Consider the following 23,832-nt stretch of genomic DNA (forward strand, 5'->3'; position numbering starts at 1 on the left):
CAATACAAGATTGATACAGTATTTGTTCCTTCCTTAATATCACATTTCAAGTGTAAATACTTGCAAAGGTGACTATAACTACATTACACTAAGGTGCAGTATACAGGGAGAGTTTACCTGCTCCATTGACTACTTTAAATACACTTCCATGCAAACTATCCGCGACTCTTTAACTAACGAAAGCATAAACATTATCTACCGTCGTTACCTCTAACAGGATCAGCATTAACATCTTAGTTCAATATATCGATTATCTATTAACTTACAGCGTTGCTCTCACTGTGATTTCTCATGCCTGCAAAACTGCTTGTGCTCAGGTGAGCCTCGTGGAAAGCCCCCACCCTCGCGCTGATTTCAAACCGGTGTTTTCCCACAAGACGCGGCGAAACCGGATGTGACGTCATCGCATGCCGATATATTTTACATGCAATGAATATACTTTAAACACTCCTAATTCTAACTAGAAAATACTATTGAATGAATTACTAAGCGAAAATATTATAAACTAAATAACTGTCGTAAAGACAGCACAATGGCTTTTTAGAGCAACTTTTGGTCAGGCCCTTTAGGAGAAAAGGCAGTTTGGATTGGGTGCTGCATAATGAAGTAGATCTTGATTAGGGAGCTCAAGGAAAAGAAACCTTTAGGATGCAGTGCTCATACTATGGTGGAAAACATCTTGCAGTTTGAGAGGGAGAAGCTAAAATCAGATGTATTAGTTCAGTGAAGTTAACTATAGAAGTTTGAGAGATGAACTGGCCAAAGTTGATTGTAAGGTAATGATGGGTGGAGTTTATGGGAGTATTTTGGAAGACACAGGATTGGTTCATCACAAGGAAAAGAAAAGGCATTCTAATGGCAGGATTAGGCAACAATGGCTGACAAGGGAAGCCAAAAACAGTATAAAAGCAAAAGAGAGGACATTCAATATAACAAAAATTAGTGGAAAACTTTTTTTAAAAAAAATGGAAGGCTACTAAAAAAAAGCAATAAGGTGAAAAAAAATGAAATATAAAGGTACAGTTTGAAGGAAAAAGTTTGTGAACCCTTTCCAATTACCTGTTTTTCTGCATTAATTACTTATTAAATGTGGTCTGAACTAATAACACAAACACTGCTATAATCCACACCTCCAATCTCATCTCATTGATTGGAGCACCTGACTCCAAATAGCTTTTGTAGAAGGCATTGCCCCAGAGGTTTACATACTTTGTTGAACTTAGACTGTGATTGTTTAAATGGTGTACTCAATATTGACCAGAAGTCCAATTGTTTATGTGTTATTTAGTCTATTCTTGTGACTTAGATGAATATCTGGCCACATTTTATGCAGAAAACCAGGTAATTGCAAAGAGTTCACAAGCTTTTTCTTGCAACTGTAAGATGGCTAATAATATTTTTTAAGAAAGATAGCAAAACTTTTTTTAGCTATATAAAGAGTAGAGGTGACATCTAACCGCTGGAAAATGCTGGAGAAGTAGTAATGAGGAGCAAATGAAGGGTGGACTAACTGAATAAGTACTTTGCATCTGTCTTCACTGTGGAAGACATCAGCAGTGTGCCAGAAATTTGAGAGTCAGGAGCAGAAGTGAGTGTTGATATTTCTAAGAAGAAGGTGCTTGGGAAGCTGGAAGGTCTTAAGATAGATAAGTCTTCTGAACCAGATGGACTATACTCCAGGCTTCTGAAAGATATAGCTGAAGAGATTGCAGAGGCATTAATAGTGATTGTTCAAAACTTACTAAATTCTGGAATGGTTCCAAAGGACTGAAAAATTGCAGATGTCACTCCAGAGTGGGTGTGGAGAGTATGTTTCCAGTAGTGGAAAAGTCTAGAAACAGAGGGTATAGCCTCCGAGTAAAAGGACATAACTTCATCTCTGTTCTGAAGTGAAATTTCTTTAGCAAGAGAGTGGTGAATCTGTGGAATTTATTGCCACAGACTGCTGTGGAAGCCAAGTCATTGGATACAGTTAAAGCAGAGATTTATAGGTTCTTGATTAGTAAGGGTGTCAAAAGTTGCAGGGAGAAAGCAGGAGAATGACATTGAGAGGGAAAATAAAAATAAATCAGTCATGTTTGAATGGTGGAGCAGACTCGATAGGCCAAATGTAGGCAAGGCATACAGTATGTTATTAGAAAGAATCTTATATGAAACAAAGTTTATGAAAGAGGTATGTGTAAAACATTAGTTGAAGTGGCAGTTGTAAAAGTTCATCAACTGAAATAATTTACAGTCAACGCAATTTTGCTTTGCAGGGTAGAGTTTGTCACAGTGACACCAGAAGGATATCGGTATAGAGGGCAAGTTTTCCCGAGTGTGAATGGTTTATTTAGATGGTTTAAGGATCACTTCCAGGACCCAGTGCCAGGTAAGATGAGTTTAAATACAGATATCAGTGAAAATAATTCATATGTAAAGTGTAAATGCTATTAAGTGGGCTGGAATTAAATGGTAAGAATACTAAAAATTTAATAGACTTAATAGGTAAGATGTTCCACTTAAATCCAGTTGGATCCTGACCTTTGCCTACTAAACTGGACAGAAGCTCAAGAACATCAATGCAACCTGACGTTAGAGCTTTGCACTTACTGTCTCTTATGATAAAGTCCTATATGAAGGGTCTTGGCCTGGAATGTCAACTATTTTTTCATTTCCACTGATATTGAATTCCTCCAGCATTCTGTGTGGTGCATCTCTTGTGACAATTGTACTGTGTTGTTGGATTCCTTGGACTTTTGCAGATCTTCCCATTTTAAAGTCTGGGAAATCTGCCTGATATTCCAGCAGCAACTTCCTTTCAGTGGAATAAAGTAGCTGTAAAGGGATCAATAATTCAATTTAATTGATTTTTTAAAATGCTTGTTTGCTTTAAATTTGTTTTTAATAGTCTTGAGTAATTTTGAATGTTAAAGATACTCTCAAAAAAAAAGGGCTCTGAGGACAAACATAATTCAATATATTTTAAGATGTACATTGCCATTTGATTTTTTGTTTTAGTAGTTAACATTGTGTAAACATTCTTTGAATGTGCTAACAAATGTGGATCCCTCTTCCTAGGTATAACACCTTCAAGTACAAGTAGGTCCAGTAGAACTCCTGCCTCGATGGATGCAACACCAGCTAATATTAATTTGGCAGGTACATGTGTGAAAATGCTTGTATTTCTTGTGTTAAAAATATCCATCACTTAACATTCCTGATTTTATGCTAATCATGCTGTCTTCTTGGGCTGTTGGTTTTTTTGTTTTATTTTCACTGTTAAATAAAGTTACATGGCCTGATTGTAGAGATGCCGTTGAATAGATGTGGTGTAATATACAATGATCTCAGTAGATCGTATGCAATTTTTACACAAACCCTTCACTTACTGCATCTATAAGGAGAAGCACTGTCAACATTTCAGGCAGAGACCCTTCGTACTTATAGATGCTGTCTGGCCTGATGTGTTCCACCAGCATTTTGTGTGTGTTGTTGTTTGAATTTCCAGCATCTGCAGATTTCCTCGTGTTTGCCCTTCACTTACTATTGCCTTTCTAAACACTATCATGGGATCATCTTGAATTTACAATTTAAGTAGTTCAATAATTAGCATGAGTGCAACATAAAAAGTTGTTAAAATTTCACTGATAGGATTTTAGTTGATTAGTAATTGAGAAGTTAATGTGACTGTTTCTTCTCTTCCCAACATCTTATCTTCCACAGTAATAATAGTCTGTGACCTAATTGGCCACTCTCGTAATTCTGTTAGGTTTGTGAATAAATATAACAGGGAGAATTTAAATGGAGATTCTTATCTTGGGCATCAAATTTCTATCCAAAGAAGTTAAAATGAAGTTCGAGTCTCCAAGGCTAAGAATCTCAGTATGAAGTTTGATGTGTTTTCAAATGCATGTTGATGGGGGGAAATTGTATAATGTAGTTTTTGTTCACACTGTTGAAATTTATCAGTTGCATTTTGAACAATCGCATTAAGTCATGGGATTTTTGAAACCTGTTAAAATTGTTTGTACTTGTGCTCTAATAAATTGCTTACTTCACAGAAACCTCAAACAAATTCAAGTCTTTACAGGAATGAATTTACTCAGATGTGCTAATGAAAGTAGATTTATAGTTTTAATCAAGATGATGGGTGTACACTGTTATTCGTTGAGTAAATACGTTCTCTTCTGACGTAGATCTTACCCGAGCAGTTAATGCTCTCCCACAGAACATGACAACGCAGATGTTCAATGCAATAGCAGCTGTTACTGGACAGGGTCAGAATCCAAATGCCACACCAGCACAGTGGGGATCCAGTCAGTATGGCTATGGAGGAAGCAGTGCCTATCATGTAAGTTTGTCACTATTTCTGTCAGGATTTCTGGTCAGCTTTTTAAGTCTTAGAATATTTTGGTGCTTAGTTCTAAATGTCACTGATGTTCCAGATGTTGTCGTTATATCTTTGATTCAACTTCACTATCTCCAGACAGAATATGCCCATTAAGTAAACATCCATCACAACTAATACATAAAATGCTAAGGATAATTAACAACCAAATTTTAACAGTACACAATGACATTTTCTTATTTTGTTATGAAATTTTACAACAATTAACGTGTTACTTTTGTAGAAGAATTATTATAATAAAATTAAGAAGGAACTCCCCTGTTGTCTCTACCACATGCAATGCACAAAAGCAACAGCATGACACTTTAAGGTCCCTCATCCACTGGATATTTATCTATGTTATAAATTAATCCAGATTGTGGGAAAGCTCTTCAGACTTTTACATATTCTCTCTACTGAAGTAGAAGCTTCAGAGCACATTTAAGTCTTTACATGAATAAAGTGCACAATACTTAATCAGCAGTTACAAATGCCTGAACTTTTCTAGTAAGGACCAACTCAGCCAATGATGTAATCATTTACCAAATCTAAGTTCAAGCTATGTTCAGACACTGTTACTCAAATGGAAACCTGTATTTTCATTCTGTATTCCCCTCATGCCATAGCCTGTTTGAATGCTCAAAACAAAACTGCTAGTGCTAGAAATACGAAATGGGGCAATTTCTATGGAAATGGATTTTGAATTGGCGTGTCAGGTCAACAACCGTTTTTCAAAATTGATAAAGTTAGAAGTGAAACAAGATTTAAGTAGCAGACAACTATTCTATAATTGATTATTTGAATACACATTGTCATGTTCCTTACTTTGGGAAGAATCGATACTCTATATATTCTGTCCAAATGAAGTTAGAATTTTCAATGATAATGAAATATTTTCTGGGATTGGATTTTTAGCCACCAACTTAAGAGTTAAATACATAAATAAATACCGAAAACAGGCTATGGTCCTGAATGTTTGATCAGTTTATGTTTACTCGTGCTTGAAATATTGTGCAATGGCTGTGATTTTTTTTTCTTCAGTCTTTAATGTAGTGGAATCTGACTTAGTGGTTTTATTCCTTTTCAGGTTTTTGCAACCCCTGCACAACAACCAGTAGCAACGCCATTAATGACTCCAAGCTATTCGTATACGACACCCAGTCAGCAACCTATTACAACGCCACAGTACCATGGCAGTGCTACTCCACAGACTCCTGCCACAACCCGACAAAGGTCACAGCCAAAGTACGTGTCTCTGGAAAGTTGATTGACATTAAATTGAAAGGGGCAGTAAATAGTGCTTGTAGGTCCTGAAATGATGCGTGGAAAGTAAATCCGGTGATTTAGTTTTGGTGAATATGTGAGATCATCAACTCTTGAACCAGGGAAGATAAATAAGAGTAATTTTAAAGCTGGGAATTACAAAATTTCTGAGAACATGGTGTCCAAATGCACAAGTTATTTAAAAATTATTAGATTCATTTCAATTTGGATGTATTAGGGTCAAGTGTAAGATTTTTCATCTGAAGGAATCTTAAGTTCTGTGTTTAATTCTTGGTTACATTATTGAGGACTACATCATTTGGGTCTGTGGCAGTATCAGAGGATAGGGATCAATTATAACTTGATTGAGTTGAAACAGATCTGCCATTATCCATTTAAATTCAGAATATGCTTTGAGAAGTGAATATACCAATATCTGTATATCACATAAATTGAAATACAGTTTCTGTAATCCCAATGAAAATCTTGTGCATCAGGAATTTGTTAGATTGTACATGAATGATAAAAGTATGCAAGTGACTAAAGTGCTTTTACTAGCTTCCTGTTGAATACTCCTGATCTACCAAAGTATGCTCTAAACTTACCAGGGTGCCATATTGGAGATTGAAATTGTCAGGGATATCTATATATGTGAACATTATTCCAGAATCTCAGGGCAAGCTTCACGTTTGCATCTGTTGAGGGATACAATACTATCCCAACTTCAGAGATACAGGCAAGAAGTGAGTGGAAGCCAAGATGCGCTTTACATTAATGTAACATTATCATAAGTTCAAGATTCCTAACGTTGTTTCTGCTTCTTTGACTTAGGACTTCAACTGCCCATACTGCTGTTGACTGGGGCAAAATAGCAGAGCAGTGGCTACAGGAGAAGGAACAAGAGAGGCGAAAACAGAAAGCCAAGATGACTCCTAGACCTTCACCCAGTCCCATGATTGAAGGCACCCCAATGTCTATCGCTGGTGATGCCACACCATTGCTAGATGAAATGGATCGATAGAGGAGGGCAGTGTGAACATCATTTGAACTTTGACCCCTGCCCTCCCCCTTGGGTCTGCTAATTTCAGTGTTTCCTGATGCCCAAAACTACTGATTGGCTAAGGATTTGTTTTCTAAGCTATATATTGGTTACTTTCAGGTTGTCTTTGACTCTCATTTAACAAGAAGTGTGAAACCTTCAGGACGCCAAGGGAAGTCACTGGAATGCTGAAATGAATAGGTCGCTGGGCTTGGATACAATGCCTAATAGCTGAAACAGAATGCATATCCATAATCCTATTGTGATTTGCACGTGTGCAAAAAAAAAAGTCAGTTTACAGCCAGTCTAATTTTAATTTCAACAGACTTGGGAGTTGGACATTTATAACTGTTAAGTAAGGGATAGCCCTGTAAAGCATACTGGTTATCAGCTTCTTGACAAATGCAGATGTTTCCATCATATAATGGTGTACATAAGTAGGTATATGCAAACTTGTTTTTAATGCTTGAGGTGAAACTTGACAAACACAGAAACAGTCACCAACATGTGGTACTTATGTTCTGGTGGGAAAAGAGAAATTGTACCTGATTTAATAAGCTTTTCTTTCCCACCCCCCCCCCCCCCCCCAATAAGAGTATTTACTTTTCAAGACACTTTCTCACATTCTGCTTCTGTAACTTAAATCAGAACAATTTTATTATCAAAAGTCCTTTAGATACTAAATGATTCAAACACAACTAGCTATACTTACGTGTTTGTATTCCAAAGCCATTCAGTGTATGAAGGGAAGAGATTGTGCAGCGAGGGATTTGAAAAATCTCGGTTTATCAGTATCTGAACTCCAGTGGCATGCATCTTGTGTGCCTGTGTGTTCATGCAATTTTCAGGTTTTCTTGGTAGCAATAGCAAAGGCAGACACCAACAATTACACACCCTCATATGAGCTGGAAGGCCATTGTGCAATGTCATTTCATCTGCAACAGTTTGTTGCAGAAGTACGTCACAGGGTCTGCTGTTCCCCAGCAGCATCCGGTGAAATGTAATGTTTTTGCTGCTGTAATCATGATGTGATGGTGTTTTCTGCTCAGCTTGCTTCATTCAGACATAAAGTCTATCCTACAGCTTCTGCTAACTGGCAGAAAATTATCCCACACATTCCATTCGTAAGGGATGATGCAGGAAAATGGAATACTGTAGATCTACCATGTTTGGTATAGGTATTAAGTTCCATTTTTTTCAGGTAAAAGACTCAAATATTGAGTTGTGGCAAAATGGTAAACCCTATCATATTGCAGTTCTTTCCAATCACATCAGTCAATGAATATAATACCCTTTGGCTCAGAAATAGTTGAAGGCCTTCATGACCCATATTTTGGTTATTTATTTTTTGAAAATAGTCACAGTAATGGAGTTTGTAACTACATTGTTTTAAAGGTTTGTGTAGCTTATGGAAAAATATTAGTGAGTATTGAGAGTTGCTGTAGTGCTCCCTACAGTACCTGTATTTTGTTCCTGAAATTAGAAACGTTTTTGAAATGCCCTGTACCTGGATTACAAATGCCTAACCCACAGCTAAAAAAAAAATTCCAATACAGAATAACAAAACTTTACTGATGTATTTCTCAAATATGTGGTTTCAACCAAATTTTGAGGTGATAATTCTGGTGTTGATTTACTCATAAGACAAATTTTAAGATGTAGAGTTTGGCTGTAGTCAATGATACAATGCAGTGTTCCATTTATCCAGATGACTTTAAACAAAACTTTTCTAATCGTTAATTTATAGAAGCACAATCACTAAAATAGGTTGGATTTGCATGAGCCTGTAAAACTGAGTCCAAGTTGTATCCAAAGGCATTTTGAAATGCCTTAGTTACATGGATGGGAACAATTTTGATCAGTTAGTGAAATTATATGCGGGTTGCAAAATGATATATCCAGAATAGTTTAACTTTAAGCTGAATTGTTTTGCATTGCAGAATGATTTATGCAACCTTAAATGATGTCATTTTGAAGAGGAGAAATGATATTTTCAATTTCATTCACATTGTAAATTTCCTACAGCTTTTGCTCTGAATAAAAGTACTGTGAATTCAAATCTTGCTTATTGAAGCAGGCATTTTGTAACTACTGCAAACAGTTGCAAGTGTAACCATATGCAAGTTGAGTAAATCTGCCATGGCAAAGTTACCTTATTTTCGAAAGCATCTTATTTTAAGGAGTTGTAATTCAATTTGAATAAGCAAGCTTGTGCTTTGCATTGAAGGCAGTTTTATGCACACTGGGGACTGTAATATTTTTTTGAAATAATGTAATTATATTCCATTTTACATGGGAAAAATCTTTAAACCCGTATAGTTACTAGTGTATGCTAGTATAATCTATTTCTTTTTTATTGGTGAGTGCCTCTTCCCACTTATGTATTATTGGGAAGTATAATACATGAAAAATAATGGGGTTCTCCTTGTGCTCTGTTATTTAAATAATTTAAAAGTTTTATGGCTTCAGAGTTGCATTAAATTGTATTTTCAAAACAAGGAATCTTAATCCAGATTATCATGCTTTCCATTCTCTATCTTGTATCTTTCCATGAATAAAGCAAATACACCAAACCATTCGTGTTTCAATGCTTCAATGGCAAGATCCCATAGTGATTCAAAGTTTACCATGGTATCTAGGTTTTGTAAGCTACATTTTGTATACAGAATGAGGTTCTTCCTCCTGGTACATTTTCTAAAATGCAGGTTCCAATTTTAACTAAAAGAAATAGAACCACTGGATTCAAATCACAAAATCACTTCCATTTTAACTTTTTTTGGGGGGGAGAGCTAAAAAGTGACTGAATTTCAAAGTTACTGGAGATCATTTGGTGGGTGGGGAGGAAAGTTTTTTTAACTTACCAAATTAAAACATTTTTTAAAAAATATCCATTTCAGTTAAGTGCTGCTAGTCAATCTGATACTGAAAATAAGCTATTGTAATCTTGTTCCATTCTTTAAGTTTAAATGTTTGGTGAGTTCAGTTGCTGATGAGAGTCCTGTGTTTACAGAGCAAGCTTCCAGAGAAGGTAATAGAGGTGGCTACAGTTACGACATTTAAAAGACATTTGGGCAGATACATGGATAAAGAAAGGCTTAAATGCAGGGGTTCCCAAACTCTTTTGTGCTATGGAGCATTACAATTAACTGAGATGTCTGTGGACCCCAGTTTGGGAATCCCTGTGTGGACATGCCAAACAAGGGTAAATGAAACCAGCTCAGTTAAGCAACCTGGTCAACATGGACAAATTTGGATGGAAGGCCTAGTTTGTGATGCTTTTCACTGAGCTTTTAAAACAAAACTTAGTCTGCGTTTCCTTCTATCTCAGCGTAATCCTGTGTCACAACACATCATTTAAATGACACCAGAACAAGCAAGGAATAGAAGTTTATGGTCTTTATGCAAGCAGATGGATGAGTTTGACATCATGGTTGATTAAGATATGGTGGATTGAAGGGCTGTCGTTCAATGTTCTATTTATGTTCCTGCACATAATGATGTTGAACCTTTATTTCCTTTGTCCATCTAAATGCAGTCTGATTACTCTTTGCATTTTCAGCAGCTTGTGTGGATATGCAAATAAGCATGTGAATACGCTGCTAAGATGAAATATGGAACATTGTACAAATTATCGGGGGGAGGGTATCTTTCACTTGTCCTATTTTTTGTCTGTTTTGCAAATGTGGGGTTGAGTAGCTTTTTTTTCCCTCAGTTGAATTCAGAATAAATACAACATAACTTGTGCAGGCAGCCCATTCCCTTCATCCATAGAAAGGCATAGTTGAGATAAGATAAATGAATTTACAATTTTCAGATCAAAGCTTAAAATTGCTTTGCAAGTTATAATTTCTAAGGAATATACTCCCCTCTTGTGCTGGCTCTTGCATACATTTGATAGTTTTGAGCCTGTACTCAATGGAGGTTACAAGAATCTCATTGAAACCTATCAAATTTTGAAAGGCCTAAGTAGAGTGAACATGGCGAGGGTGTTTCCTATAATGGGCTAGCCCAGGACCAGAGGGCACAGCCTCGGGAGGACAACCATTTAGAATGGAGGTGAGGAGGACCACCTTTTGCCAGAAGGTGGTGAATCTGTTAGTCATTTCCACAGACTGCTGTGGAGGCCCAGTCAATGGGTGTAGTTAAAGCATTTGTTGAGAGGTTCTTGATTAGTAAAGCCCAAAAGTTATGGGCAGAAGGCAGGAGAATCCTGTTGAGAGGGATAATAAATCAGCCATGATGAAATGGCAGAGCAGACATAATGGGCCAAAGCCCTAATTCTGCGCTTGTCTTGTCACTTTGTAAATAATACAAGCCAGAAGATTTCTCCACTAACCTACCAATGGCATAACCTAATACTATATTAGACTATATAGGACATATCAAATGGTGAATCCGTCTTAAACCTGGTCTATGTAGGATTGAAATGTCAATTAGAGCAACAGCATAAAGAGTGGATCAACTGTGTCACTCTTGTTGGGAAACCGAAATCATGAGGATTTATACAAAAATGAAGACATTTGAATAATGTACAAAAGAGGCACTGGATGTTGTAGAATGAAGTGTTACTGTTAACAGAAGAGGACATAAAAACAAACGAGAAATTAAGTAAGGAAACAAAACAATAAATGCAAAACAGGTACCCACTCCTTAATATGCATCTATATTGTTAACTGGATAAACTTATTGTGCTCATCTTTATTAATAATCCATGGTTTTAGTTGTGTAAAATATTAATAGTACTTAAACTATTGGAGAATATTTGATAAAGTACAGGATTTTAGATTTTTTTCTTCCAATAAAACTGAGAACTATGCCTCATTTATAAGAGATTCTTATTAATAATACACTACAGTTCATTTTGCTCTAATGGCTTGCAACTAATGAGTAATAAATGCCCACAAGCTATGAGTGAATTCAAAAATAACAACCACGATCAAACAGCATGATCCACCATTTAAAGCATTATTTCACTGCTGTGTGTAGAATATAGGATTTCAAAAGGCTACAGCAACTCCTTTTAAATTATGGTTACGTAGTTTATTTTTAGAGTGAGCTTTTTATTCTGTATCCCAAATATCTTGGTAGTGATTCGTTATTTTATAAAGGCAGATTTACATTTATCTGAAATGCTGTACCATGGAGGTGCATTATAAATAAACTTTAACTTTGAGAAAGCTGGAAACCATGCTGTTTTGTGGTGGTTGATTCTTAAGGTGAAGTGTGTAGGTCAGGCCAGTTCATTGTACCATTTGAAAAGTTACATTTCACTTATGGAAAACCTGTATATCCTAACTATCCATTGAACATTCTTTGTTAAACTGATATTTTTGTGTCTATATTTTCCACCAATACACACACACACACACACACACAAAAACACTCAGTAGGCACTCTTTACTCCAGGAGGTACCTAATAAAGTGGCCACTTAGTGTATCTCCATATATTGTGGTCTTCTGCTGTAGTAGCCCAGCCACTTCAATGTCAAGGTGTGTGTTCAGCGATGCTCTTCTACACACCTCTGTTGCAACATGTGGGTATCTGAGATACTGTCTCCTTCCTGTCAGTTTGAACCAGTCCAGCCTCTGACCTTCCCTGTCTTCGCTCATTTACAAGGTGTTTTTGCCCTCAGAACTGCTGCTCACTGGATGTTTCTTTGTCTCTTGCACGATCCTCTGTAAACTCTGCGCATGAAAATTCCAGATCAATTTCTGAGATACTCAAGCCACCCTGTCTGGCACCAACCATCATTCCACTGTCAAAGTAACTTAGATCACATTTCTTCCCCATTCTGATGTTTGGTCTGAACAACAACTGACTATGTCTGTATGCTTTTATGCATCGAGTTTCTGCCACATGATTAGCAAGTTAAGTAAATGCATTAACGGGCAGTTGCACTTAATAAAGTGCCCACTGACTGCATATGCACACAAACACGTGTGTAGCTTTTAGAAATTGCCCTTTTTTCATCTAGTTGCAGTTGCTTGCATCGATGATGCCACAGAATCCAATCACTCCATAATTCACCCCCAGCAACTCTTTATGTGGCACTCAGTATTTCTAGTAGATTTGGATGCAGCTTCATTGTTGTTGAGTCCAATCCTGCCTTCACCAAGCATTCCCCAGCATGTTTCCTCTCATAACTTATTACACTGAGATGTGCTTCAAACAGTAAGCAAGGACACAGACTGACTCCACCAACCCCTTTCTGTGGTTGGATATTTAAATATGGATGTGTCATGTTCTGTAAAGTCATTAAAAGCCCAATCATATCAAACAGATCAACATAATAAATAATCAAAAACACTTTGGTAAATGTGGACCCAAAAGTTCAAAAGGGTTCTATTCCAGAAAGATTGTAATGATGATGTTCAGAAGGTTTAAGGTTATGAGATGACAAGAGATGATTATAAAAGTACTTCATCATTTCAAGAATAAATGTTTTTTGAAACAACCGGGGGAATCAAATCATTAATTTCATATGGACATGGTGAAGGTAGAAAGGATTAGTGTTTGGGTGTTTCTGATTTGCTTTTTAGCTGGTTTGGCACAATATTGTGGGCTGAATGGGCTGTTCCTGAGCTGTACTGTTCTATGTTGTGTTATTTTTATTTTCGTATGTATTGAAAGAGGAAATGGTAGTGACTGTAAATTACTGCTCCTACAACTAATCAATCAATCTTCATACAGACGTTTCAAACAAGCTGTATCATTCTTAATTAAATGTTACCTTTATAAACTTTACTCTGGCCAATGGTGCCATTTGTTGAAATTGCCTTGTAGGAAAAGGTTGAATTGTGATAAATATGTGAATTTTGCTCAATAGGTAAGTAATAGGTTACTCAATTGTTGGGTCAAATATGATGGCAGAATATAGTATTAATGGTAAGACTCCTGGCAGTGTGGGGGATCAGAGGGATCTTGGGGTCTGAGTCCATAGGGTGCTCAAAGCAGCTGCGCAGGTTGACTTTGTGGTTAAGAAGGCATACGGTGTATTGGCCTTTATTAATTGTGGGATTGAATTTAGGAGCGGAGAAGTAATGTTGAAGCTAAATAGGACCCTGGTCAGACCCCACTTGGAGTACTGTGTTCAGTTCTGGTCGTTTCACCACAGGAAGGATGTGGAAGCCATAGAAAGGGTGCAGAGGAGATTTACAAGGATGTTGCCTAGATTGGGGAGCATGCCTTATGAAAACAGGTAAAGTGAACTCGGCCTTTTCTCCTTGGAGCGACGGAGAATGAGAGGTGACCTGGTAGAGGTGTATAAGATGATGAGAGGCATTGATCGTGTGGATAGTCAGAGGCTTTTTCCAAGAGCTGAAGTGATTGCCACAAGAAGACACAGGCTTAAGGTGCTGGGGAGTAGATACAGAACAGATGTCAGGGTTAAGTTTTTTATGCAGAGAGTGGTGAGTGTGTGGAATGGGCTGCCGGCAACAGTGGTGGAGGCGGATACGATAGGGTTTTTTAAGAGACTTTTGGATAGGTACACGGAGCTTAGAAAAATAGAGGGCTATGGGTAAGCCTAGTAATTTCTGAGGTAGGGACATGTTCGGCACAAATTTGTGGCCCGAAGGACCTGTATTGAGCTGTAGGTTTTCTGTGTTTTCTATTTTTAGAACATGGCAGCTTGATATATACAAGTAAGCTTAAACTAAATGTACACAGCAAGATGATTAAAAGGTGTTAAATTTATTAAACTTTATAAAGATTCCTTTCTATGATGCAGTTAAGTCCATCTGTACAAATGTAAAACAATAAAGAATCAAAACTTATCACAAGAAGTATCAGTGTTGTGTATATTTCTAGTCTATCGCTGCGTTGTCCACTAATCAACTGTAAAGTCATGCATTATTTCACCATTCACAAAATGTTAAAGTATTATAGTACAGTTTTGATTTGGTACGTACATACATTGTTATGAGGTCAACGGGAATTTTGCTGCAACACTACGTTTCAACATCTCCATCAATAACCTGGCCAGGTGCCGTTGGTATAGTCATCTTTCTTTTTTGCCGAGATTTTAGATTGTGTCTTCTCCTGCCCTTTTTACGCCGTGGTTTCTTGATTACGTTGCCAACTGGAGGAACTAAGTGGTTTGGTTTCAACGTAGAATTTATTGCCACCTGTTTGGGCACTGTGTGGGTAACTGATGGAGTTGTTGTCTCCTCTTGTCGAGGAGTAATCAATGTTAAAACAGAAGTTTCTTTTTTGAAGGAGCGGGAATTAGGGTTTGGTTTAGTGGGCGCCAAGGTGAATGTTCCTTCTGTGTAGGACTGATGCCCATCAACTGGCTCGTGCCATAATTTGGCAGTCAGATTTTCTCTATAGAATTCAGCTGAAGGGTTCTGTGTCACCAACAGAGGAGTATCGTCTTCCATTCTGAGATGCTGAAATATCTGATCAGGTTTGGGCACTGTCTCAGTAGATGTCTTATGCAGTTGCGTGTAGCTATCCACTCTGTGGGAGTCATCATTCATCATGTTATTAAATATATCTCTATTTATCACTGAATCCAAAGAGTTATCAAATAAATGTTGGTCAAGTTCATTACTGCTTCCGGTCTTCTCAATCTCAGTGAAATACTCCTTGTTCTGAATTTTCTTTTCAATGACATTCGTTGCCTTGCTGCCTTTGGAACCAAGTTTACCTTTACGATTCTTCTTCTTCCCTTTCCCCTTTCTTCTCTTTTTGCCTTTCCTTCTTTTCTTCTTCTTCTGCTTGGCTTTGTCCAACAAAATGTCAGTCTTCTCATTTACAGAACTGCTTGCAGTCCCGGGCACATTGCCGTGGACTGAGCTCTGAGTGACAGTCGCCATGACTTTAAGGAGGTCTTCTGCCGCATTGAGTACTTGACCGAGGGTTGACTGCTGACTTGTAGCTTCTGGTTTAGCGGCGCCAGAAGCGGCTGTAACTGATGGGCTGCTGCTCATCCAAGGCAAGGTTGCTGGGAAAAAGGAATTGTATTTCGGCTCTATTGTTGGCTTATCGATCAGATCTCCTCCGTAATCAAAGAGCACAGACTTTCTTGGTACAGCAACAAGAATATGATCGTACCTCTTGCACCTTTCAAACATGAATGGAAATAATTAAAACCCTCCTTACACTCTAAATGGTTGCATTCATTATAAAGACATTTTGTACAGTATTGCCATGCCATCTAGATAACTTAATCAACATCTGAACATTCGGAAGTTGTTAGCTGAAAAATTAATCTACTAGGGTATAACATTTGAGAAAGTTCTTCTGTCTGTAGCCACTCACTAGGATTGGTGATTTAGTTGAGGACCCAAACTCAATGTTTTAAAAAGAGTTCTTCCCCAAATCCAACTGAGTTCTGACCTGCCCATGGATCTCTAAACACTATCTCATCACTCGACTTTTGCACTTCATTTTGTAACTTACAGTAATTTTATGTCTTGCACTGTACTGTTGCCACTAAACAACAAATTTAATGATACGTCAATGATAATAAACCTGGTTCTGATTCTGAATTAATAAAGTATCATATTACTTTGCAAAGGTCTAAATAATCCATGATTCTTTCACTTATTTATTATGTAGACGTTAATTCTGAAACTATTTGATCATGTTTGACCAGCAACAATGGGGATTTCAAAATTGACCTCTACACAAGATTTTACAAAGTACCCACTAAATCAGCAGTGACCCAAGAGACCACAAATACTGGAACCTATAGGCAAGTACAAGCTGCTGGAGGAATTCAGCAGATCAGGCAGCACCTAAACGGGAAAAGGAATTGTCGATGTTTCAAGTCGAGACCCTGCACCAGGACTAGAGGATGTTTCCTATGGTGGGGGAGTTTTAGCCTCAGATTAGAGGGATGTCCATTTAGAATGGAGATCAGGAGGAATCTCTTCAACCAGACAGTGGTGAGTCTGTGGAATTCATTGACACAGGTGGCTGGGGAGGCCAGGTCATTGGGTGTATGCAGACGTTAATACATTCCTGATTAGCCAGGGCATGAAGGGCTATGGGGAGAAGGCAGCAGATTGGGGCTGAGAGGGAAATGAACTCTGCTCTTATATCTTATGTTCTTGTGGACTAACAATGGACAGGAATGATAGTTGGTATAAAGAAGAGAGGGAAAGGGGTTCAACAGAAAATTAATAGTTGAACCTTGGAGGGGTGAGAGGTGGTGAGCCAGGTGAACGAAGGGGAAGGGTAGAGCTGGAGGATGGAGGCAGGTAGGTGATGGATGGAAGCAGACAAGGAAAAAGGGCAGGTGGACCTGGGTGGGGGAGGGGAAGGGGAAGGTGCAGAGGTGCAATGGGAGAAGAAAAGCTACAAATCCTGGAATCCGATATTTTAGGAGGTCCTCATGGCAACCATTTAGAGAGATGTAAAGGGTGAATGGAATCAGACAGGCGAGTAGGGGAGTCTATCAGTGGATGGAACTGGGGGGGGGGTGGATGAGGACAAATATGGATGGAACTGGAGAGGTTGTATGAGAGGAAATGAAAATAGAAGGATTGTAGATGGATTGGAGAGGTGGGGTACACAGGGAAGTAAGGATTACGTGAAATTGCAGAATAAATAATATAGGCATCTAGTTTCCTTAGGTGTTGTAGATGTGATGATAAGAAACATACATTGTTTTCATAAAAACAAATTACTTTGATGTGAATAAGAGCAGAAGGTGTAGGAACAGTGATCGATCATACCATCAGTTTCAACCTTCTCTCCATTAGATATAACTGCAACTGATCCTCTCATAAACTATAACTTGAACATTAGAAGTCACTCTGTATCAAAAGGTGGGGTGTTCATATCTCTCTCCAGGTATGTGTGTGCAAAGATCCAGACTGGCATGCAGTACATTCAATAATTTAGTTTTTTAATGAAACGTTAAACTGAGGTCTTTGAAGAGGAGAAGGAAACTATCCAAACTAATACCAACATCACTGAAAACTTTGCGATGGTGAAGAGTCATTGAATGAAGATGATAGGTAAAGGTTTCAAAAGTTGAGATTCAAATTCAAGTTCAAGGTCATTCAACCTTGTCTGTTTCCATCCATCACCTACCTGCCTCCATCCCCCAGCTCCACCCTTCCCCTTCATCCACCTGGCTCCTTCTGCTCATCATCCCTCACCCCTCCAAGGTTCAACTATTACCTATCTGTTGAACCCCTCTCCCTCTGTTTTTTTATACCAACTACATGTATACAACTATATGAAACATCATTCCTATGGGGTCAAGTGAAATGAAGACAACGTCTTTCTTACCCTTCCTCTATTCCCCATTCTGATCTTTTACTTCTTCTCACTTGCCTATTACTTCCCCTGGATCCTCTCCTCCTTCCCTTTCTCCTATGGTCCACCCTCCTCTCCTACCAGATTCTTCTTCCTCCTGCTGTCTGGGAAAAGGCACCGAAGCATTTGGGCTCTCATGATCAGACTATGTAACAGTTTCTTCCCCCAAGCTATCAGACTCCTCAATACCCAGAGCCTGGACTGACACCTTACTGCCCTATTGTCCTGTTTATTATTTATTTTAATGCCTACACTGTTTTGTGCAGTTTATGCAGTCCTGGGTAGGTCTGTAGTCTAGTGTAGTTGTTTTTTTCTCTTTCTCTCTGTTTTTTTTACTTAGTTCAGTCTAGTTTTTGTACTGTGTCATGTAACACCATGGTCCTCAAAAATGTCTTATTTTTACTATGTACTGTATATAGCAGTTATGGCTGAAATGATAATAAAAGTGACTTGACTTGAGATACTTTCTTCTCCAGCCCTTGACCTTCCCCTCCCACCTGGCTGCATCTATCACCTTCCAGCTAGCCTCCTTCCCCACCTCCCCCACCGACCTTTTTATTCTGGCATCTTCCCCCTTCCTTTACAGTCCTGAAGGGAGATCTCGGCCCAAAATGTCAACTATCTATTCACTTCCTTAGATGCTGCCTGACCTGCCGAGTTCCCCTAGCATTTTGTGTGTGTTGCTTTGGATTTCCAGCATTTGCAGACTTTCTTGTGTTTCTTAGGCAATAGTTTGGATTTAGATTGCCCCGCTGTGGAGAGTAGTGAAGACAAATACAGTCATGGAGTTCAAAAATGGAAAGGAACAGAAATGCAAGTGTCTGGCTGTGGAGAACCAGAGGCAATAAGGCTAATTGGATTGAACTGCTATAGAACCGATATAGACTTAATGAGTAAAAATGGATTCCTCCGTTATCAGACCCATTAAGTCCATATGACTGTATTGCAGAGCACATGGTCATAACACTCTTTGTAGGAGCATTATTAGTCACAGTTCTTACACTGCGACAATGACTACAATCAAAACTTATTTCAATAGCTGTCAAGAACTTTGAGGTGCACAGAAAGGGAAGTGAGTACCACATGAATGTAAATCTACCTAATCCACTACTATCCCATCGGAACCTTAATCCCTTGTTCCTGGTGACTTGTCTTTCTATCCCAGTTTTCACTGCATTTTGAATGTGTGACCAGGTTTATTACACATCAACATGAATGAAGCTATTTACAAATGACTTTTGTTCACCAGAAAATTACATAGTCTTAAGGATGTAAATTCACGTCAAACAAATAAATTCACACTTTGAGGAGAATTCCGGTTTCAATGTAGGACAAATTCTTTAGCGTGTTTGCATGTTCAGGGTGGAGTATCAGGAATCTGCCTTCATGATTTAATTATTTTTATTTACTAAAAGCATTTATCAAATGAGGGGCTCTGTGCCACAAGATCATAAGACATAGGAGCAGAATCTGGCCATTTAAGCCATCAAGTCTGCTCCACCATGCCATCATGGCTGATTTATTACCCCTCTCAACCCCATTCTCCTGCATTCTCCCTGTAACTTTTGACACCCTTGCTAATTAAGAACTGATCAACCTCTGCTTTAAATGCACCCATTGGCTTCCACAGCCATCTAAAGCAATGAATACCCAAATTTAACACCCTCTTGCTAAAGCAATTCCTCCTCATCCCTGTTTTAAAGGAATATTTGTCTCTGACATTCTTTAGTAAATGAAGCAAAGATACACTGGGAGTGAAAATCAGAAATTTTTAAAGAAAAATGCTAAAAACACTAAAAAAAGAGAGGGGGAGTACATGTTTCCTGGGGCCTGGTTTCCTCCCTCACAGCTGTTACCTGTGCTGCTCTTCCCAGCACTCTCTGCCTCTGTCAAGCACATTTTTGGGCTTTGAAGGCTCCTGATATAGCTGGGAGGAATGCTTCAGCTGGGAGAAGGCTGGTAACAATAATTCCCAGTGAGTAACCTCCACGGCTTTACTTAGTGCCACCATTAAACATGAACTCACCAGCCATACCAATACCGTTCCACGCACTGCTCCTTGTAGGCCAAGTCAAAGCAAGGGACCTCTAACACATTGAAGAAGGCCTGACCTACGATCCGGGATGATGTGTCATTCACTCTTCTCAAGCACTGCTTTAACCTACGTGGAGAAACCATTTGGAGAGTGAGAGAGGGGAGGGAAGGCAAATTAGACGTCTACAAATTTAACATGCCTCCTTACAGTGTTCACTTTCCCCTTACACTACTGACCCCTGTCCCCACTGTGATGCACCACCAATAACTCTCCGAGACATGTGGCGAGAGATAGGCTTTAATTAGCTGGAAGAGAGCACTATCAGCAGCAAGAGACCATCACACAACATCCTGGAGACTGAGGGAGGAGCAGTGCCTCCAATCGCCTTTATACTATTTAAGAACTTTTAAAAAGCTATTTATTAATGCTTTTTGGGAGGGTGATTTTAGATGCATATCATATTTATACTGAGTTAAATACTGTATGTAATTAGTTTTGCTATAATAAGTGTATGGGACACTGGAAACATGTTGAATTTCCCCTTGGGGATGAATAAAGTATCTATCTACCTATCTATCTATCTACATGGGTCTGAGGGAGGAGCCACAGGAGCAGTCAACGGGGGGGCGGGGGGCGAGTCCAGACAGGTATATGTAGTTCACCACACACTGTTACGTCCCAGTTATGGTTACAATCTTTCCCCACTTTCCCATTAAGTTCTCTCCCTAGGACGGTTATGGCGCAACTTACTCAGTATCGCAGTCACAGTGGCTCATGGTGTGCAGCCTGAAGTTCCTGTGACCGTAGGAATAAGAGAAAGGGTAGATCACGTGAGAACAGTGGTCATGTTCCCGGCAACACTTGTCCGTCTCAGAAAACTGGCCTGAGAGAGAGAGAGAGGGAGAGAGAAAAGTTAGTAAAATCCCGGCACACGGCTGAATAGGAACCCTTAAACACGAGAGAATTCCGCAGACGCTGGAAATCCAAAGCAGCGCGCACAAAACGCTGGAGGAACTCAGCAGGCCAGGCAGCATCTACGGGAAAGAGTGACCAGCCGGCGTTTCGGACATCGGGACTGGAGGAGGACGCGAAGTCCGACTGTTACCGACCTGACGGCGGAATCAGGCAGCGACGACGGGTAGTCGCACCGAAGCTGCGGATGCTGCAAATGGGAACCAAACCCTGAACATGCTGGAAGCCCTCAGCAAGCTCGGCAGCAAAGAGAAACAGAAACACTTTCCTCCTCCACGGCTGCAGCCAGACTTGCTGGGCGTATCTGCCATCTTCAGGTTTTGTTTTACAGCTCCGGTTTCAAACTCAGATTTCCAACCCTTAATCTGGACGGGATTAAAACGTAGTTACGCCAAGGCCGTTCCGTTCTGGGAACACAAATGACAGCAAGATACTAGCATCTGGAGCAACGGATAATCTATTGGGGGAATTCAGCGGGTAAAGCGGCATATTTATGGTGGTGTATGTGTTTGTTGGGGGGGGGGGGTGAATTGTTAATATCTCGGGTCAAAACCTGGCATCAGGATTTCAACCCGAAACGTTGACAATTCCGTGGTTGTTTCTCGGTTGCTCCAGCATCGGTGCTCTCTCGTGTCTCCGTTTTAAAGGTGAGTTACGGCCAGAATTACTCCACACCGGGAACATGGGTACGGCACTTATTCGCTCCACCAAGTCTGTAGCTGCAAACTTTTGCTTTGAAGTGTCGGCTTTAAGACCTTAAATCCAGCCAAACAATTCCGCTATTGAGTGCCCAGGGGGGATTAAAACGCTTCAATGAAACGGCAAAGCGATAAAGATGTTTTTGTTCAGTGCAGTTACCCAAATGGTCATAGCTCTTAGCGTTGTTCCCTGCCCCACACCACAGGGTGCCGGGGTAAGTGAAACCTCGTTTCCTCCTGCGGAGAACGGCTTCCCCACTGGATCGAGCCGCCCGAGGCGACCGGCGTGGAACAACGTCTCCTTGGAAATGACCCAAGTTCCCGGCTCTTTTCAGCTGCAGCAGCCTCAGGCACTCGGCTCTACCGGTCGCCCACTGCTGGTTCAGGAGAATCCGCCCAGTTAAGGGAGAGTCCGCCGCCCGGAGCATGCAGTCGTTCATAAAGGAACGGACTGCGACCTGATCTCCCGTGACGGAGCACTCCAGGACCTGGCCGTTGCTCTGCAACATGGATTTAACCATCTCGGCGCCGTCGCTGATCTGGGTAAACCGCAGCTGCTTCGCAGCGCTCGGGGCAGCGGACCACTTGGCACAGTAGGGGCCGTCCGTCAGGTAGTAAGCCTCCCGCCGTCCTGTCCCCTCCCAGGCGCCCCGGTGGCAGCCGGCCAAGTGATGAGCTGAGGGCCAGAGCAGAGCCAGGAGAAGCGGCCACATCGCCGTTTACCGCCAGTTTCAGCACCGCCGCTCAGTGTGACAGCGCTGGCGCCGCGCTAAAGCCTAGCAAGCCAACCAGCGCTCCATCGGCAGCGACGGCTCTGACCGCCAGTTACCCTGGAGAACCCCCTTTTAAAGTCGCCAAGTAGCAGGATTTTTTTCCCCGATGGAAGGGAGGAGTGGTACGCAGAGATTTCCTTGGCGGCCAGAGATCGGATGATTTGTAAGGACCGATCAGCTTCGGTTTCCTGTGGGATTTAGTGAGCGCCCCCCCCCCTTCCCGCGAGCGCCCCATTCTGACTTGGCTTCTGATTTCTTTTGTGTTTTGTTTTTGTTTCCCGCGAAAAGACACATCGGAGAGAACGTGGGAACAAACGTGACTCAGCTCACTTTCAGATGCGTAAAAAGGTTTTTGTTTAAAATTAAACCCACGGAAAATGAATAGGGCTACTTTGTAAGTGATTGTTCTGTAACAGCGGGGCGGTCTGTAGTTGTCAAGCTTACATCTGAAACTTACATCATAATTACTCCAATGCTTTTTCTTTGCAATAATTAGTATACATGTGCGCTTTTGCTTAGTGTACGTACCTTAAAAGGAATTCTTGGCCAAGTATACGGGACGGTAAAGAGACTGCAGAACATCTTGCTGTAGAATAATTTAAGTTTCTTTGAAATGTTAAGCTTAAAAACGTTTATACCAGACATTGGATGGACCACGTTATTAAAGCAAAATGTGACAGGTTTTTCCAAATTACACAGACCAACCATCAATTCCTCAATCGCCCCCTTCACTGAGGGAGCTTACGCCCTTCACTCACCACCTTCTCCACATATCCCACCTCCTAAAACCTCATTATCTCTGAGTGGAGCACTGGTTCTGCATGCCGTTCATAGAACGTAAAACAGTACAGCACAGGGACAGCCTCATGATGTACTAAACTAATAAACCTTGTAATTAAAAACCTAACTAAACACAACCCTTCGACCTACACAGGGTCCATCTCTCTCCGTTCATGTGCCTATTCAAGAGCTTCTTAAATACTTCTATCACATTGCCTCTGTTACCACCCATGAGAACGCATTCGAGATACCCACCCCACTCTCAATGTGGCAGGAGTGATACCTCTCTCTCCCTTGTTAGTGAGAGAGAGAGAGAGAGAGAGAGAGAGAGAGAGAGAGAGAGAGAGAGAGAGAGAGAGCTGCTGGGTGCGCAGTGGTTTTTGATGGACTCTCGTTCCTGGTCCCTTTGGGAGCTTTGCCAGTGCCTGCATGCCGGGTGATGGGGGGGGGGCGCTGATGCTTTTGCTGAGGCAGGTGAGGAGAGGGTTGATGCTTTGCGGCTGACTGTGCATGGGAGGGGAGGGGAACTTTGGGGTTCTAACGTTTTCCTGTCATTCATTCTTTGGGGTTTTTCTTCTGTTTTGCGGATGTCTGTGGTGAGTAAGAATTTCAGGCTGTATATTGTACA

General features: G+C 40.2%; 2 protein-coding genes across 2 annotated transcripts in view; one reads left to right on the forward strand and one right to left on the reverse strand.

The window, feature by feature from the left end:
* Positions 1 to 9,241, forward strand: part of supt6h (SPT6 homolog, histone chaperone and transcription elongation factor) — a 72,162-nt gene extending 62,921 nt beyond the window's left edge. The window contains exons 33-37 of the mRNA XM_059973275.1: positions 2,259 to 2,371; positions 3,061 to 3,141; positions 4,179 to 4,333; positions 5,457 to 5,614; positions 6,464 to 9,241. Of these exons, the coding sequence (XP_059829258.1) occupies positions 2,259 to 2,371; positions 3,061 to 3,141; positions 4,179 to 4,333; positions 5,457 to 5,614; positions 6,464 to 6,653 (697 nt within the window). The 3' untranslated portion in view covers positions 6,654 to 9,241. The remainder of the gene's footprint in view (positions 1 to 2,258; positions 2,372 to 3,060; positions 3,142 to 4,178; positions 4,334 to 5,456; positions 5,615 to 6,463) is intronic.
* A 5,103-nt stretch (positions 9,242 to 14,344) lies between these two features.
* Positions 14,345 to 22,546, reverse strand: proca1 (protein interacting with cyclin A1). The gene is made up of 4 exons (XM_059971415.1): positions 21,812 to 22,546; positions 20,732 to 20,864; positions 19,973 to 20,107; positions 14,345 to 15,738 (listed from the first exon to the last, which is right to left on the reverse strand). Exons 1-4 carry the CDS (start codon positions 22,362 to 22,364, stop codon positions 14,622 to 14,624), a joined length of 1,938 nt encoding a protein of 645 aa, XP_059827398.1. The 5' UTR covers positions 22,365 to 22,546; the 3' UTR covers positions 14,345 to 14,621.
* Positions 22,547 to 23,832: the final 1,286 nt, after the last annotated feature.

The sequence above is a fragment of the Hypanus sabinus genome, chromosome 6, assembly GCF_030144855.1.
Source record: "Hypanus sabinus isolate sHypSab1 chromosome 6, sHypSab1.hap1, whole genome shotgun sequence".
In the NCBI taxonomy this organism is placed as follows: domain Eukaryota; kingdom Metazoa; phylum Chordata; class Chondrichthyes; order Myliobatiformes; family Dasyatidae; genus Hypanus; species Hypanus sabinus.